Source organism: Miscanthus floridulus, chromosome 10 (genome assembly GCF_019320115.1).
Source record: "Miscanthus floridulus cultivar M001 chromosome 10, ASM1932011v1, whole genome shotgun sequence".
Classification (NCBI taxonomy): Eukaryota; Viridiplantae; Streptophyta; class Magnoliopsida; order Poales; family Poaceae; genus Miscanthus; species Miscanthus floridulus.
In genome coordinates, this window is record NC_089589.1 from 35,123,523 (window position 1) to 35,136,434 (window position 12,912).

Consider the following 12,912-nt stretch of genomic DNA (forward strand, 5'->3'; position numbering starts at 1 on the left):
GAGTACATATCTTATCCTATCTTATCCTCTGTCATTATCGCTTTTGGTTGCCAATAAATTAGCAGTTTTTATTTTAGGATAGAAATCTACAGCGGTAATCAATACTTACTCAAACTGTAATAGGAAAAATTACTGGTGAGGAGGAGTACAGTACTTTGCATGGCGTCTAGGGAGGTGCATTCGTTGGTAATTTGGATACAATATATACTGCATGTGACAGCACGTTGTACGTTTTTTTTTCGTTTGCTACGGAGATGATGCATAAAGAAGATATCCACTCGATCTACAGCACATGCATGACTGATATTCTGCATTACCTTCTAGTCCAATCTATGTGAATGTTTCTGTCAGTGAAGAAACATGCTCCGCTCAACAATAAAAAAAAAGTCGTACCAATCGAATCTCCGAATGTTCTTGCTCAAGGGAAAAAAAAGATTTTCTGTCAGCCAAATTTGTTACCGTGTATTATGCTCAAGGTGTTCTGGTACCATAGTGTTGAATCATAGTGTTCTGGACTTCTGGTATCCAAGGTAAAAAACGAGTCCTACGGATAACTTTTCTTTTTTGTGTAAACCTACAGATAACTTTTTATAATTAAGGAGATAGTAGACAAAAAAAGATAAATAAACTGACTGTATCTGTATTGGGTACCCAAAACAAACTTTTACAGTAGAAATCTGATCTGATCCCTGTTCGTTCAAAAAGGTAAGCTGATCTCTTGACGAATATCTATTTTATTTTAAGTAAGTAAGAGATTTTGCTTCATTTCCATAGTTTCGGATGGGTCCTTTTAAGGCCCGGCCCGAAGCCCATCCCATCCGTTGAACAATTTCTTCCCCAATTTTTTCGGAGACTTGTCCACCACCGCACCACCACCCTGCGCGCCGAGCTCACCCGATCCAGATCCACCCCCTCCTCCCTCCGGTCTCCGGCGACCGCCCTCCTCCTCCTCCGCCGCCTCCCCACGCCAGTGCCCGCGCAGTGAAGCATCCATTCCACCCGCCTCTTCTCTCGTCTCCTCGGTAAGGACGACGGACGGACGGACAGACCTGCTGCTCTTCATTTTTTTTTTCGATTTCGAGTAGTCTTAATCAACCTGCTATTTCGTTCGTTTGCCATTACCGCGAATATATCCCTCAATTCCAGAATCTCCCCTCCGCAGGATCGGGGGGCGCCGGCCAGGCGGCGGGCGGGCAGGATGAAGCGGGTGTCGTCGCACGTCTCGCTGGCCTCGGAGGCGGAGATCAACCTCGATCTGTCGCGCCTCATCATCGACAGGCCGCAGCGGTTCACGCTGGAGCGGAAGCGCTCCTTCGACGAGCAGTCGTGGAGCGAGCTCTCGCACCGCAACAACGACGGCTTCGACAGCGTGCTACAGTCCCCCGCATTCCCCTCTGGCGGATTCGACTCGCCCTTCTCCATCGGCACGCATTTCGGCGGGGGCGGACCGCACCCGCTGGTCAACGAGGCGTGGGAGGCGCTCAGGAAGTCGGTCGTCTACTTCCGGGAACAGCCCGTCGGTACCATCGCGGCCGTGGATCATGCGTCCGAGGAAGTGCTCAACTATGATCAGGTAATATTATGATGCCAATCGGGCTTCACTGAACATTATGATTACTGGAAACAGAGGTACCTTTTGTTTTTGTTTTTAGCATTGTTGTGATTACTGGAGTGTTGTTTACGTGGTAGAAATAGTAGCCCATAATTTGTCTACTTAGCGCTTACCTAGTGATTTCCATTGCTCTGTTTGTATACTTGCTTCCACTATATATTTTGATACATAATAGTAACCCATAATTCGATACATATATCCATAATTTGACACATATATCATGATTAATAAGTACTCAATCTGTTATTTAGGTTCAACATTGTTTCTCATACTAGATCTTCTTTCTTTTATCATTGATATGACTTCCATTGTCTTTACTAGCACTTGCAACAAGATTTCAACTTCTGTTCTGTATTTTCTGAGATTTATTGATCAATAATGCCTTCTTGTAATATGTTATCATGGAGCATTAGCAGTATGGTCTATAACTGGAGTTTTCTTGTTTTTCTTATTGCTGATTACTTGTCCTTAAAGAATTAATGTCTGATGACGTGCTACTGTCGATTGCTCCCTTATTATTAATGATTGCAGGTCTTTGTGAGGGATTTTGTTCCGAGTGCATTGGCTTTTCTGATGAACAATGAGACTGACATAGTGAAGAATTTTCTCTTGAAAACTCTTCACCTTCAGAGCTCTGAGAAAATGGTAGACCGGTTCAAGCTTGGAGCAGGAGCGATGCCTGCCAGTTTCAAGGTGGACCGTAACAAAAACAGAAACACTGAAACCTTAGTTGCTGATTTTGGTGAGAGTGCAATCGGCAGGGTGGCACCGGTCGACTCTGGATTTTGGTGGATCATTCTCCTTCGGGCGTATACAAAGTACACCGGAGATGTTAGTTTGTCGGAATCACCTGATTGCCAGAAGTGCATGAGGTTGATACTGAATCTCTGCTTATCTGAAGGATTTGATACTTTTCCAACTCTGCTTTGCACAGATGGCTGCTCAATGATTGATCGTCGAATGGTAGGATTATTTCACCCTGATCTAATTCATATTTAGATGCATATCCGTAGAAGTATTACATATCAGCTGAGGTGGCAATCGGATTGGCAGGTTCTGCATGTTCTTCTGTAATCAAGGAGCATCCCTGTCTCCTTGACAATACTTAGAGGGATAGCCTGTTAAAGTGTCCTGTTCAGGTGATAGTGCAGACACATCTTAATTTTCAAATAAAATTTCTAATTTTAAGTTTTTATGGTAGTTTTACAGTTGCACATATTCTCATACTACTCGCAACCAATTTTTAAGAGCAATCTTGTATAGCCAGATCGGTACAGTGGGGGCAAGAAATGCATAGTTTTTGCAGAACTACAAACAGATAGTACTTGCAGAAATTGGCAATCTGTAGTACATCCCCACAAGTTCTCTTGTTGTTTGTTCTACTTTTGAATTACATGTTAATTTTAAATCAAGCTTCCCATCAGTGCATGATTGTAACTACTGCAATTTTCAGGGTATATATGGTTATCCCATTGAGATCCAAGCCCTATTCTATATGGCATTAAGATGTGCTCTCCAAATGCTCAAGCCAGAGGGCGAAGGGAAGGATTTCATAGAGAAGATAGGGCAACGGCTACATGCACTAACCTACCACATGAGGAATTACTTCTGGCTAGATTTTCACCAGCTGAATAACATATACAGATACAAAACAGAAGAGTATTCGCACACAGCTGTGAACAAGTTTAACGTCATTCCGGATTCCATTCCTGATTGGGTGTTTGATTTCATGCCATGCCGAGGAGGCTACTTCCTTGGCAATGTCAGCCCTGCTATGATGGATTTCCGGTGGTTTGCCCTTGGCAATTGCATTGCCATTGTATCATCTCTAGCTACCCCAGAACAGTCAGTTGCTATAATGGATCTGATTGAGGAAAAGTGGGATGAGCTCGTTGGTGAGATGCCTCTGAAGATATGCTATCCTGCTCTCGAGAATCATGAGTGGAGAATTATCACTGGCTGTGACCCCAAGAACACCCGGTGGAGTTACCACAATGGAGGATCGTGGCCAGGTATTGTCTCTCTTTGCATTTTGCAATGTTTTTTGTTTGTTCCCGAAAAAGGAGTTCTAATTTCTATATCATGTGTTGCACTAGTGATTAGATGAATGCCCGAGATGCAGGCATATTTTACTTATTGTTCATGAATGAAGATTTTGCAAGTTAATTCATCATAAATCGTTGGAAACAGAAAAGGTTTAAACTAAAATCCATTCGGAAATTGACAAATGAAATTCTCCATGCTCTCCACCTAGAAAATTGTTTGGTCTAATAATCCTTTTATAATCATGTCGTCTTCAGTAAGGTCCTTGTACTTGTCATTTTATTTCTATAATTGGCGCTTGTATGTTAACAAGGTAGTCTGAATATTTTTTATTTATTCTTCATATGCTTACTTCTGCATGAGCAGGGACAGTGCTTCACTGTGTATTGACTCCTTCAGGAGTTGAGATTTGGCTCAATTATCATTGTGCTGTACCTAGTTGCAGCTACAGCCAACTCAGAACTAAGCGAAATTTTGCATTCACACTATTTTTATGTGCAGTTCTTCTGTGGCTGCTGACAGCAGCCTGCATCAAGACTGGTCGGCCACAGATGGCAAAACGTGCCATTGAGCTCGCTGAGTCGAGGTTGCTCAAGGACGGCTGGCCGGAGTACTACGATGGCAAGCTAGGAAGATTCGTTGGTAAGCAGGCCAGGAAGTTCCAAACCTGGTCCATTGCAGGTTACCTCGTCGCCCGCATGATGCTGGAGGACCCATCAACACTGATGATGATCTCCATGGAGGAGGACCGGCCTGTGAAGCCGACTATGCGGCGGTCAGCATCATGGAATGCCTGAATGCGTGGATAGCTGTTTCTGAATCAAGGAAATTCAGAAACAATGGTTATACGGATTTGTGATTTGTTCAGACCACAAAAGTTGAACGCTGATGTGATTTGTCGGGACCACAAAAGTTCAACGTTGATTATAGTTGAACTCTGTCAATTAGGACAGAAAGTGTATACCATAGAGGATCATAGGAGTTACACAAGATTTTGCCACACCTTTTTTGTTTGGTTTCAGAACAATACTCAGGATCCTGTTCAGTTGAAATCTTGATTTTGGAATAACAAGTCACTGTTTATGCATACATTTATCTTCCGCATTAATGGCATCTGATAATTCTGGAATGCGACTAATAAAAGAAGGGGTTAATTGGATACATGCCATGGTACTCTCTTACACGAAGCAGAACATGTGTCCTGGTACTGTCGCAGCAGCCTCTTAAGATTGGAGTTATTTGGACGTCTCTATCGATTCCCAGCTATATTTCGTGCCAGTCTTAGATATTTCAAGATGATACTATATATTTGGAGTAGTTTGTATGCTACATTCATTTCTAAATAAATCAATTACTAGGGTTGTCTTGAATCAAACTTTTTTAAGGTTAACTGAATTTATAGAAAAGAGCACAAATATTTATGACACTAAATTATTATTATTATTATTAGATACACGACATAATTTCATAATATCCTTATTTGGTTTCATAAATATTTTTTGATCTTTTCTATAAATTGGTCAAACATAAAAAAGTTTAGCTTACAAATCTAATTGATTTATTTAGAGACAGAGAGAGCAATGTTCAAAAAGGCGACTTAGGCGTCCGCGGCGTGACTAGGCACTAGGCGAGGGGGTCCTGCCTGGCCTAGGGGGTAGGTGGACCCCTAGGCGGTGCTAGCTCGTCGGTGGCGCCGATGGGGGAGGAGGAGCTCCGGGCGGCGACGGGCGCAGGTGCAGGCGTGCGTGGGTGACGGCGGGCGCGCACTAGAGGAGAGAGAGAGAGATGCCGGAGAGGGAGAGGAATCGGCAGTGGCGGTTGATGCAGGAGGAAGCGGCGTCGAGTAGAGGATGCGGGAGACCGAGCAGATGGATAAGGTTGGAGACTTGGAGTGGAATAAGAATGGAATAGTGGGCTAGACTGTTGCCTCTTGGGCCTTTCTATATCTCTAAGCCGGCCTTTCTATCTATCTAAACCCTTTGCTAAAAAAAACTATCTAAACCCACTATTTAGCTGTCTATTTTTTCTTTTAGAAGATAATATATATATATTAGTATATATACAAAACGCCTAGAAAAACGCCTTAAAACACGTAGGCTCGCTTAGGCTAGCCTAGGCTCTAGGCTATGGGTCATCGCCTAGAAGTCACCTAGCGCCTTTTGGAACTTTGAGAGGGAGTATAATAACCAGATAATAAAACCTAAAGCATCGTATCTAAAGCATTTTTCCTTTGGTTATTATCTAAAACATTCGTTTTTTAGTACAAAGCTAGAACCAGAAACGAGGGGTATCCCACGAAGGTAGATTGATCGGCAGAGGTGCGCGTAATCAAGAACAAGAAGGCAATAGGGACACAAGAGTTAGACAGGTTTGGGCCGTCTGCATGACGTAATACCCTACTTCTGTGGTCTGTTGGTTTGTATTGGCTATCGTATGATATTACGTGTGTTTTGAGGAGGTCCCCTACCTACCTTATATAGCCGGGGGTAGGGTTACAAGTCGGTTAAAACTAGAAGATAACCGGTAAGTAATAACAGATTATAGGAATCACGGGATCGAGCATATCCTAATAGATCTCGTAGCATCTTTAGGATATCGTCCTTGATGTCTTGCGGTACACGCCGAGCAGTATCGTGCACCGTAAGTCCTCGTCTTGTGGGCTGGACCACCCCTGGCGGCGTAGCCTATGTAGTTTGCTGTGGTATCCGGGGTCGTACCCCCCACAGCTAGTCCCTAAGCACCTTGTATCCGCTGTGCAACGCCGTCTTGAGCTTATCCGAGCAGGTGTAAACAAAGCCGAGCAGTCAGACTCATAGTCCAACCACCCTAATGAGTCGCCGAGCAGTTGTGGACCGTAACCGACCAGCTTAACTATCTGGCCGAACCCTGGCTTACCCAAGTAAGGCTTGCTAGAAGGATGTAAGGAGCTCAAGTTCAAAATTAAAAATTTCCTCGCTATGAACCAAGTGTGCCCACTTAGAGTCCGACCACGAGAAAGGGAGATAATCTTCTTCAACTTTGGGAGGCACGGAGTCTTCCAATGAACAGATTAAAGAAAACACACTCACCGCAAGGTGAAGTGTGCCCACCTAGTTCCCGAGCCTGACAGTAGGTGATGTGGTCACATGGTGCCAGGGTCTAGAAAGTAGAAGAAAGACAGAAGACCAGCCGAATAGGCAACCAATCCACGGGCTGAGCCCTGAAATGAAAAGTGCACATTCACCGCAAGGTGAAGTGTGCCCACTTAGTCCCCAAACCTGACAGTAGGTGACGTGGTGCCTGGGTCAGAAACAACAGTAACCAGAAAAAAAGTCCCTAGTATGGTGAGAAACTAAATCATAATGATGACGTAGTCCCCGAGCCACAAGTGAAAATCTTGGATGAATCAAGAAGTGCCGATCCCTCAAATCGTGGAGAAAAAACCGGAGTAATGACTGTACAATAGAAATTACTGAGCCTTGATGGTATTGTGGAGAGGTCGACGAATATTCGGTGTGCAGTACCGAGTTGCGTCAAAAAATGGGCGATATGGGCCGTAATTGCGCGGAAGCCCAGATAACGGCCCAGCACGCCGCTTTGGGAAATTCGGAAGGGCGCAAATCAGCATGGTGCGGTTTCCCAAAAACCCTTGAATGCGAAAAGTTGAGAGGGTGTCTTTATAATTGTGTCGCCGCACTCCGCACTCCCACCTTTTCTACTCCATCACTTCGTCTTCCTCCTCGCCCTCACGCTCCCCCATTCGCATTCACATGCGCTTCGCCGCTAGGGCTAAAAAGCTTGCGTAAAGGGACCAGTTCCGATCCAGATCTGAGGGATGACGCTGAAGAGGGGAGGTGGTAACGCGAAGAAGGCGGCCACCGGGGCGAGCCGTGACAAGGAATGGGTATCGTCACTCATGGGGGAGACGGAGCTCAACGAGATGGTGGAGGCGGGCGTTCTTCCTGATTGTGTCACCGCCGGATGGCGTTCGGCCGACGGTGAGCCCTATCCGATGCCACACACCGACAAAGTGGTTGTATTCGAAGATTACTTCTAGCGTGGATTAGAGCTTCCGGTACATCCTTTCTTGCAGGGTCTATTGGAGTATTGGGGAGTGAGCTTATGTAATCTTCATCCGAACACTATTTTGCACATTTATGTGTTTATCCACTTCTACGAGGTTTATCTTGGCATTCTTCCCCATTTCAATCTCTTCCAACACTTTTTTTGGCTCAAGAAGAAAGGAGGGGGCGATTCCAAAGTTGTCGGCGGTGTGTATCTACAGCTCCATGATGGGATGGCGAGCGAATACATTCCTTTGCCACTGAATACCTCGCTGAAGGGGTGGAATGCCAGGTAGTTCTATATGAAGCAAACTGATTCTGCCGTCCGATGTGATATCGACTAGATTATGGAGAATCAAAGGAGCTGGTCGGAGAAACCGACCATTGCTGACATGGAATAGGTGAAGGAGCTCCTCGAGCTAATGAGGGGCATGAAGATGAGCGGAGTGGTGGCGGCGGTGAACTTCATACTGCGCCGTGTCCAGCCCTGCATGGAGAGGGCTCATGTGGGCTTTGACTTCAAAGGAGATACTGACGGCACCCGGGAGAGGACGAAGAACCTAACGAAGGAGGTTGTGCTACACCGGGCTGCTGAACTATTTGCTCCAAACGTGTCGTACACCGTGCCGGGGCAGCCGAAACCCTTCAACTGCACGAACTCACCTCCTCAGGTAAAAATCTCGACTGTTGCTCCTGGTGCTTTTTATCCCGTGCCGACGCTGAGCAGCGGACTAATTCGCTTGTGGAAAGATCCATTGGCAGGAACGAGCGACGTACTTCTCGGGCATGCCGAGGAACGATTGGCCAGAGGCAGTGGACGCCAGACCGACTACTCAGCCAAAGGAAGGTGACGTCAGCACCTCGTTTGAATCCCGAGGCGAAGGTGCTGGTCAAAAGGAGAGTCCTCCCCCAATATCGGAGAAAGTTCGGGGGAAAAGGGCGGCGAAAGATGAGCCAGCCTGAAAGAAAAGAAGAACAACAGATGTAGCTCCCCGCAAGCCGGTCGGCTTCTCATTTGGTGGCAATCGGACCGCTTAGACGCAGAGTGCGGTGATATTCGACTGGTCAGACAATGATGAGGCACCGATAGCTCCTCCTCCGTGCACCAAAACATTGTCATGCGGAACGCGCGTAGAGGTACGATCGAAGGGAGGAGCAGATGCCCAGCGTCGAGTCCTCGAGAAGTAGCAGGCGGAGAAGACACCGATGGTGGGGGCCACAAGACCACCAGCCTTTGGACGCACAAGTCGACCCTAGAGCAGGGCCTGGGAGCTCAAGGAGGCAACGCCGATTCAAAACCGTTCATTGGGAAGCTGACATGTAAGTATCTTTGCTTTGGGATTGGTGGCTATCCAGTCTTTATAGTAGCGGTGATCGATGGGCTAATCTAATACAGAACGGGGCACATGGAGGATCTAAATCCTTCAGGCTATACTGGCGAGCAGCCAGGGGCTGGTCCCTGTGCAGATATATTACAGAAGACTCCGTCCTAGAGTCCTAGGCGCTTGTTGGTTTGCGGAGGATTCGACCACCTCTGCTGATGGAGTTCGAGGTGGAGAGCGGTTGGCGACAACAATGGGCGATTCGACGGAGATGCTAGGAGCAACAACGAGAGCCACCGAGTCTTCGAAGGCAAAAGCAGGAGCTGTCGGAGCTATGCCGGAATTGGGGGCGCAGAGGCTGGCAGCGTTGGAGGAGCAAGCGGCGCACCCTGAGATGCCGCAGGGCATGGTCGGTCGCTTTGTGCGGCCACTGAGCCCCCAGGGAGTGACACCGGCTATGGAGGAAGAGGACAGGGTTGAGGAGATCGAGCGTGGAGGATCACGACCTCAGACTGTCCGCATCTTCCGCAAGTGAGGGGAGGAAATTGTGGTCGTAGAAGAGGAGGACACCACTAGGGAGGTGAAGAGGCTATGGTGCACCCTTTGCACAGCTATGAAGCAAATTGAGGTTAGTATTGCATCAGCGGTGTCCGTCTTTGGTGTTGGAGACTATGGTCTTTTATAATCTTGGTGCTTTGTAGGGCATAGCGTGGACTGTCGTACAATGGCAGCAGTTGATCAAAAGGATGGAGCCCCTCGCCGAGGAGAATGAAAAATAGAGGGAGGCAATGAAACTGATGGAGAACAATGTCCAGAGGGCCCAGCGCGAAAGGGATCTTGCTGAATCAAACACCAAGGACCTAGAGTACCAAAAGGGGACCCTGTCTGATTAGTTGAAAACCATCTCCGTGCAGCTGAGGGACACTGTCCGAGTAGCTAAAAGGCATCTCCGAGCAGAAAAAGGGTATCCCCAATCGGTGAGCTTGTTTTGCATTGTCGACCGACCATAATGTAGCCGCTGTTTACTATGTTTGCAGAGCAAGATGTGGAGCTCGGCCAGCTGCGTCAAGTCATCGGTCGACTCCAAGAGAAGGAGAAGGCGTCTGGGCGAGCAGAGAAACTGGCCAAGGATATAGAAGGTGAGTAGTTCATGGTCGGAGTTGTTGCTGGAATGACTTCCTCGTTCGACGAATCCCTTTGGTGTCTGCAGAATACCATTGAAAAACCAAGGCGTAGTTCGACGCGCTAGAGCTGGAGGCAAAAATCCAGAGGGGAAAATTTGACGTTGTGGTGGCTGGAGTCAGGCCAGTGCTCGACTGTATCAATATGGAGGTAGCTCCTTAGCCCGACGACAGGCTACCCCATCCGGACGCCATCATTGACAGGTGCAAGGCAGCATGGGAAAACTTCAAAGGCTTCAACCGAGATGCCGCTGTCTCCATCGTGACGCATGCCCTGGCGGTGGTCTGGTCCCACTACCCTACGATCAATCTTCGAGTGATAGGGGCCGGATTCACCACAGGGACGAGTGCGACAAAAGAGGAGCAGCTGAAAGATGAGGTGGAGGACGCAGCAAAGAGGCTAGCCGTCGATGTCGATCTGTTCGGCGAGGTAGACGGTGACGGCCAAGCTCAATAGCCTGAGTGGGGAGGAACCTGTATGGAACAACTAGAAAGGGGAGTTAGATGCACGAGGGCCTAAGCAAACATTTGTGTATTTGTATAAATATTGTAAGTAGATGACATATGCGTGTTCAGGCGGCTTGCTAGAGCTTGCGATGAAAAAGAGACGTGTTGTTAACCCTAATGCGTTTATACATGGTATAAGTAGCATCTAAGCAGTTAGTTCATTACTGGGCTCTTGGCCTTGGCTAGCCCGTATTCCATAACATCGAGCGCTAGAGCCTATGCACGTGTAGGAGAGACAGATGTGACCAAGGAACCGCTGTCGACCACCCATAACATAGAGCGCTGGAGCCCGTAGCACGTGTAGGGAGAGATCGGAGATAGGGTTTTTGTCCAAAGAACATAGAGCATAACATTTACTGCTCGATGGTTGGTGGAATATCTTAAAGATATTTTAGTATGGAGAAATGGGGCCAAAGCATTTATGGAGATCATGCATAATTGTCAGAGTTTTGTTAAGTAGTAGCTTGGAGCTGGTAATCATAAATAGAGATAAACTAGAGTGGAGAAATAATGGAGACAAATTATGGCGACAAAAACTTTATTCATTATGGAGTGAAGAGTACATATCTGGAGCGTTTCAAGGATAGAAACGTATAAGGTGCTCGATGTGCCATGAATTGGGGATATCGATTCCCTTCATGTCACATAGCCGATAAGACCCTGGTTAGGTAACCTCTTTGACCATGTAAGGCCCTTCCTAGGGGGAGAAGAGCTTGTGCATCCCTTCGGTTTTCTACTTTCTACGGAGAACGAGGTCGCCAACCGCGAATGCACGACCTTTGATATTGTGATTGTAGTATTTTCATAGGCCTTCTAGGTATTTGGCTGTGCAGATGCAAGTGATCAGGCGTTCTTCTTCGGCTCTGTCGACGTCCTCTGTCCAAACAGCTATGGCTTGCTCTTCATTATAATGCTCTACCCTAGGTGCTTGGAAGGCAATGTCCGCAGGAAGTATGGCTTTTGAGCCATAGACCAAAAAATATGGAGATACACCAGTGTTGCGACTAGCTTGAGTGCGTAGTCCCTAGACCATAGCTAGAAGCTCTTTGAGCCATCTGCCCGGATGCTTTTCCTCTTTCTGGTAGTCTCTTTTTGAGGGTATCGAGGATCATGCCGTTCGCCCGTTCGACCTAGCCATTGGCTCTAGGATGGGCAATAGAGATGTATTTGACGGAGATGCATCGGTCTTCGCAGAAATCCCAAAAATGGTGACCAGTGAATGTAGTTTTGAGGTCGGTGATGATGGTGTTCGGTAGACCGAATCTATGGATGATATCTTCGAAGAGCTCGACTGCCTTCTTTGAAGTGGCCGAAACAAGTGGCTTGTATTCGATCCACGTGGAGAACTTATCAATGGGCAACGTATACGTACCGAAAACCACCTGGCGTAGGCTTGAAAGGCCCGATCATGTCTAGTCCTCAGCGTGCAAAAGGCTAAGAAGCTGGTATGGTCTGCAATTCCTACGCCAGCACGTGTATTTGCTTGGCAAAAAATTGACATCCTTCATAATGTCGGACGAGGTCTTCTGCGTCGGCGATGGCCGTGGGCCAATAAAAACCAACTCAGAAAGCTTTGTCCGACCAGGCTTCTAGAGGCCGCGTGATTGCCACAGGAACTAGAGTGAATTTCAAGGAGTAATTTTGCACCCTCTGCTCAGGTGATGCATTTATGCAGTATCCCTTCCTTGGTGCTTTTCCTCATCAACTTCCCATCTACTAGCACGTAATGCTTACTGCGATGGATGAGGCATTCAGTTTTGGTCTTATCGGTGGGTACGTAGCGCTGGTGTAGGTACTTGATGAACTATTCCCTCCAATCTACGACCGGCGAAGGTATTGTAAGTACCAGCTGCTCGGTGGGGGGAATTTCTTGAACTTCCTTCTCTTCCTTAATAGACGGCATAAAGAGGTCTTAAACGAAGACCCCAGGTGGAATCACAGCGCGAGAAGAGCCTATCTTAGATAGGTGGTCGGCGAGCTGATTTTGGTCTTGTACCACGTGGTGGTACTCGATACCGTAGAACTTTCCTTCGAGTTTCCTGATCTCGGTGCAGTATGCATCCATCATCTCACTAGAATAGGACCAATCTTTGTTGACTTGGTTGATGACCAGCGCGGAGTCTCCATATACCATGAGGCATTTGACACCGAGCTCGACAGCTATACGAAGTCTGTGGAGACATGCTTCATATTCCGCGGCGTTG

General features: G+C 47.0%; 1 protein-coding gene across 2 annotated transcripts; it reads left to right on the forward strand.

Moving 5' to 3' along the window:
• Positions 1-888: 888 nt before the first annotated feature.
• Positions 889-4,738, forward strand: LOC136490001 (probable alkaline/neutral invertase F). 2 transcript variants are annotated; one of them, XM_066486512.1, is made up of 5 exons: positions 889-1,022; positions 1,163-1,573; positions 2,144-2,575; positions 3,066-3,624; positions 4,157-4,738. In XM_066486512.1, exons 2-5 carry the CDS (start codon positions 1,199-1,201, stop codon positions 4,450-4,452), a joined length of 1,662 nt encoding a protein of 553 aa, XP_066342609.1. In that variant the 5' UTR covers positions 889-1,022; positions 1,163-1,198; the 3' UTR covers positions 4,453-4,738. The 2 variants fall into 2 exon arrangements, with proteins under 2 accessions (XP_066342609.1, XP_066342610.1); XM_066486513.1 differs by having other exon boundaries at positions 909-1,022; positions 1,147-1,573.
• Positions 4,739-12,912: the final 8,174 nt, after the last annotated feature.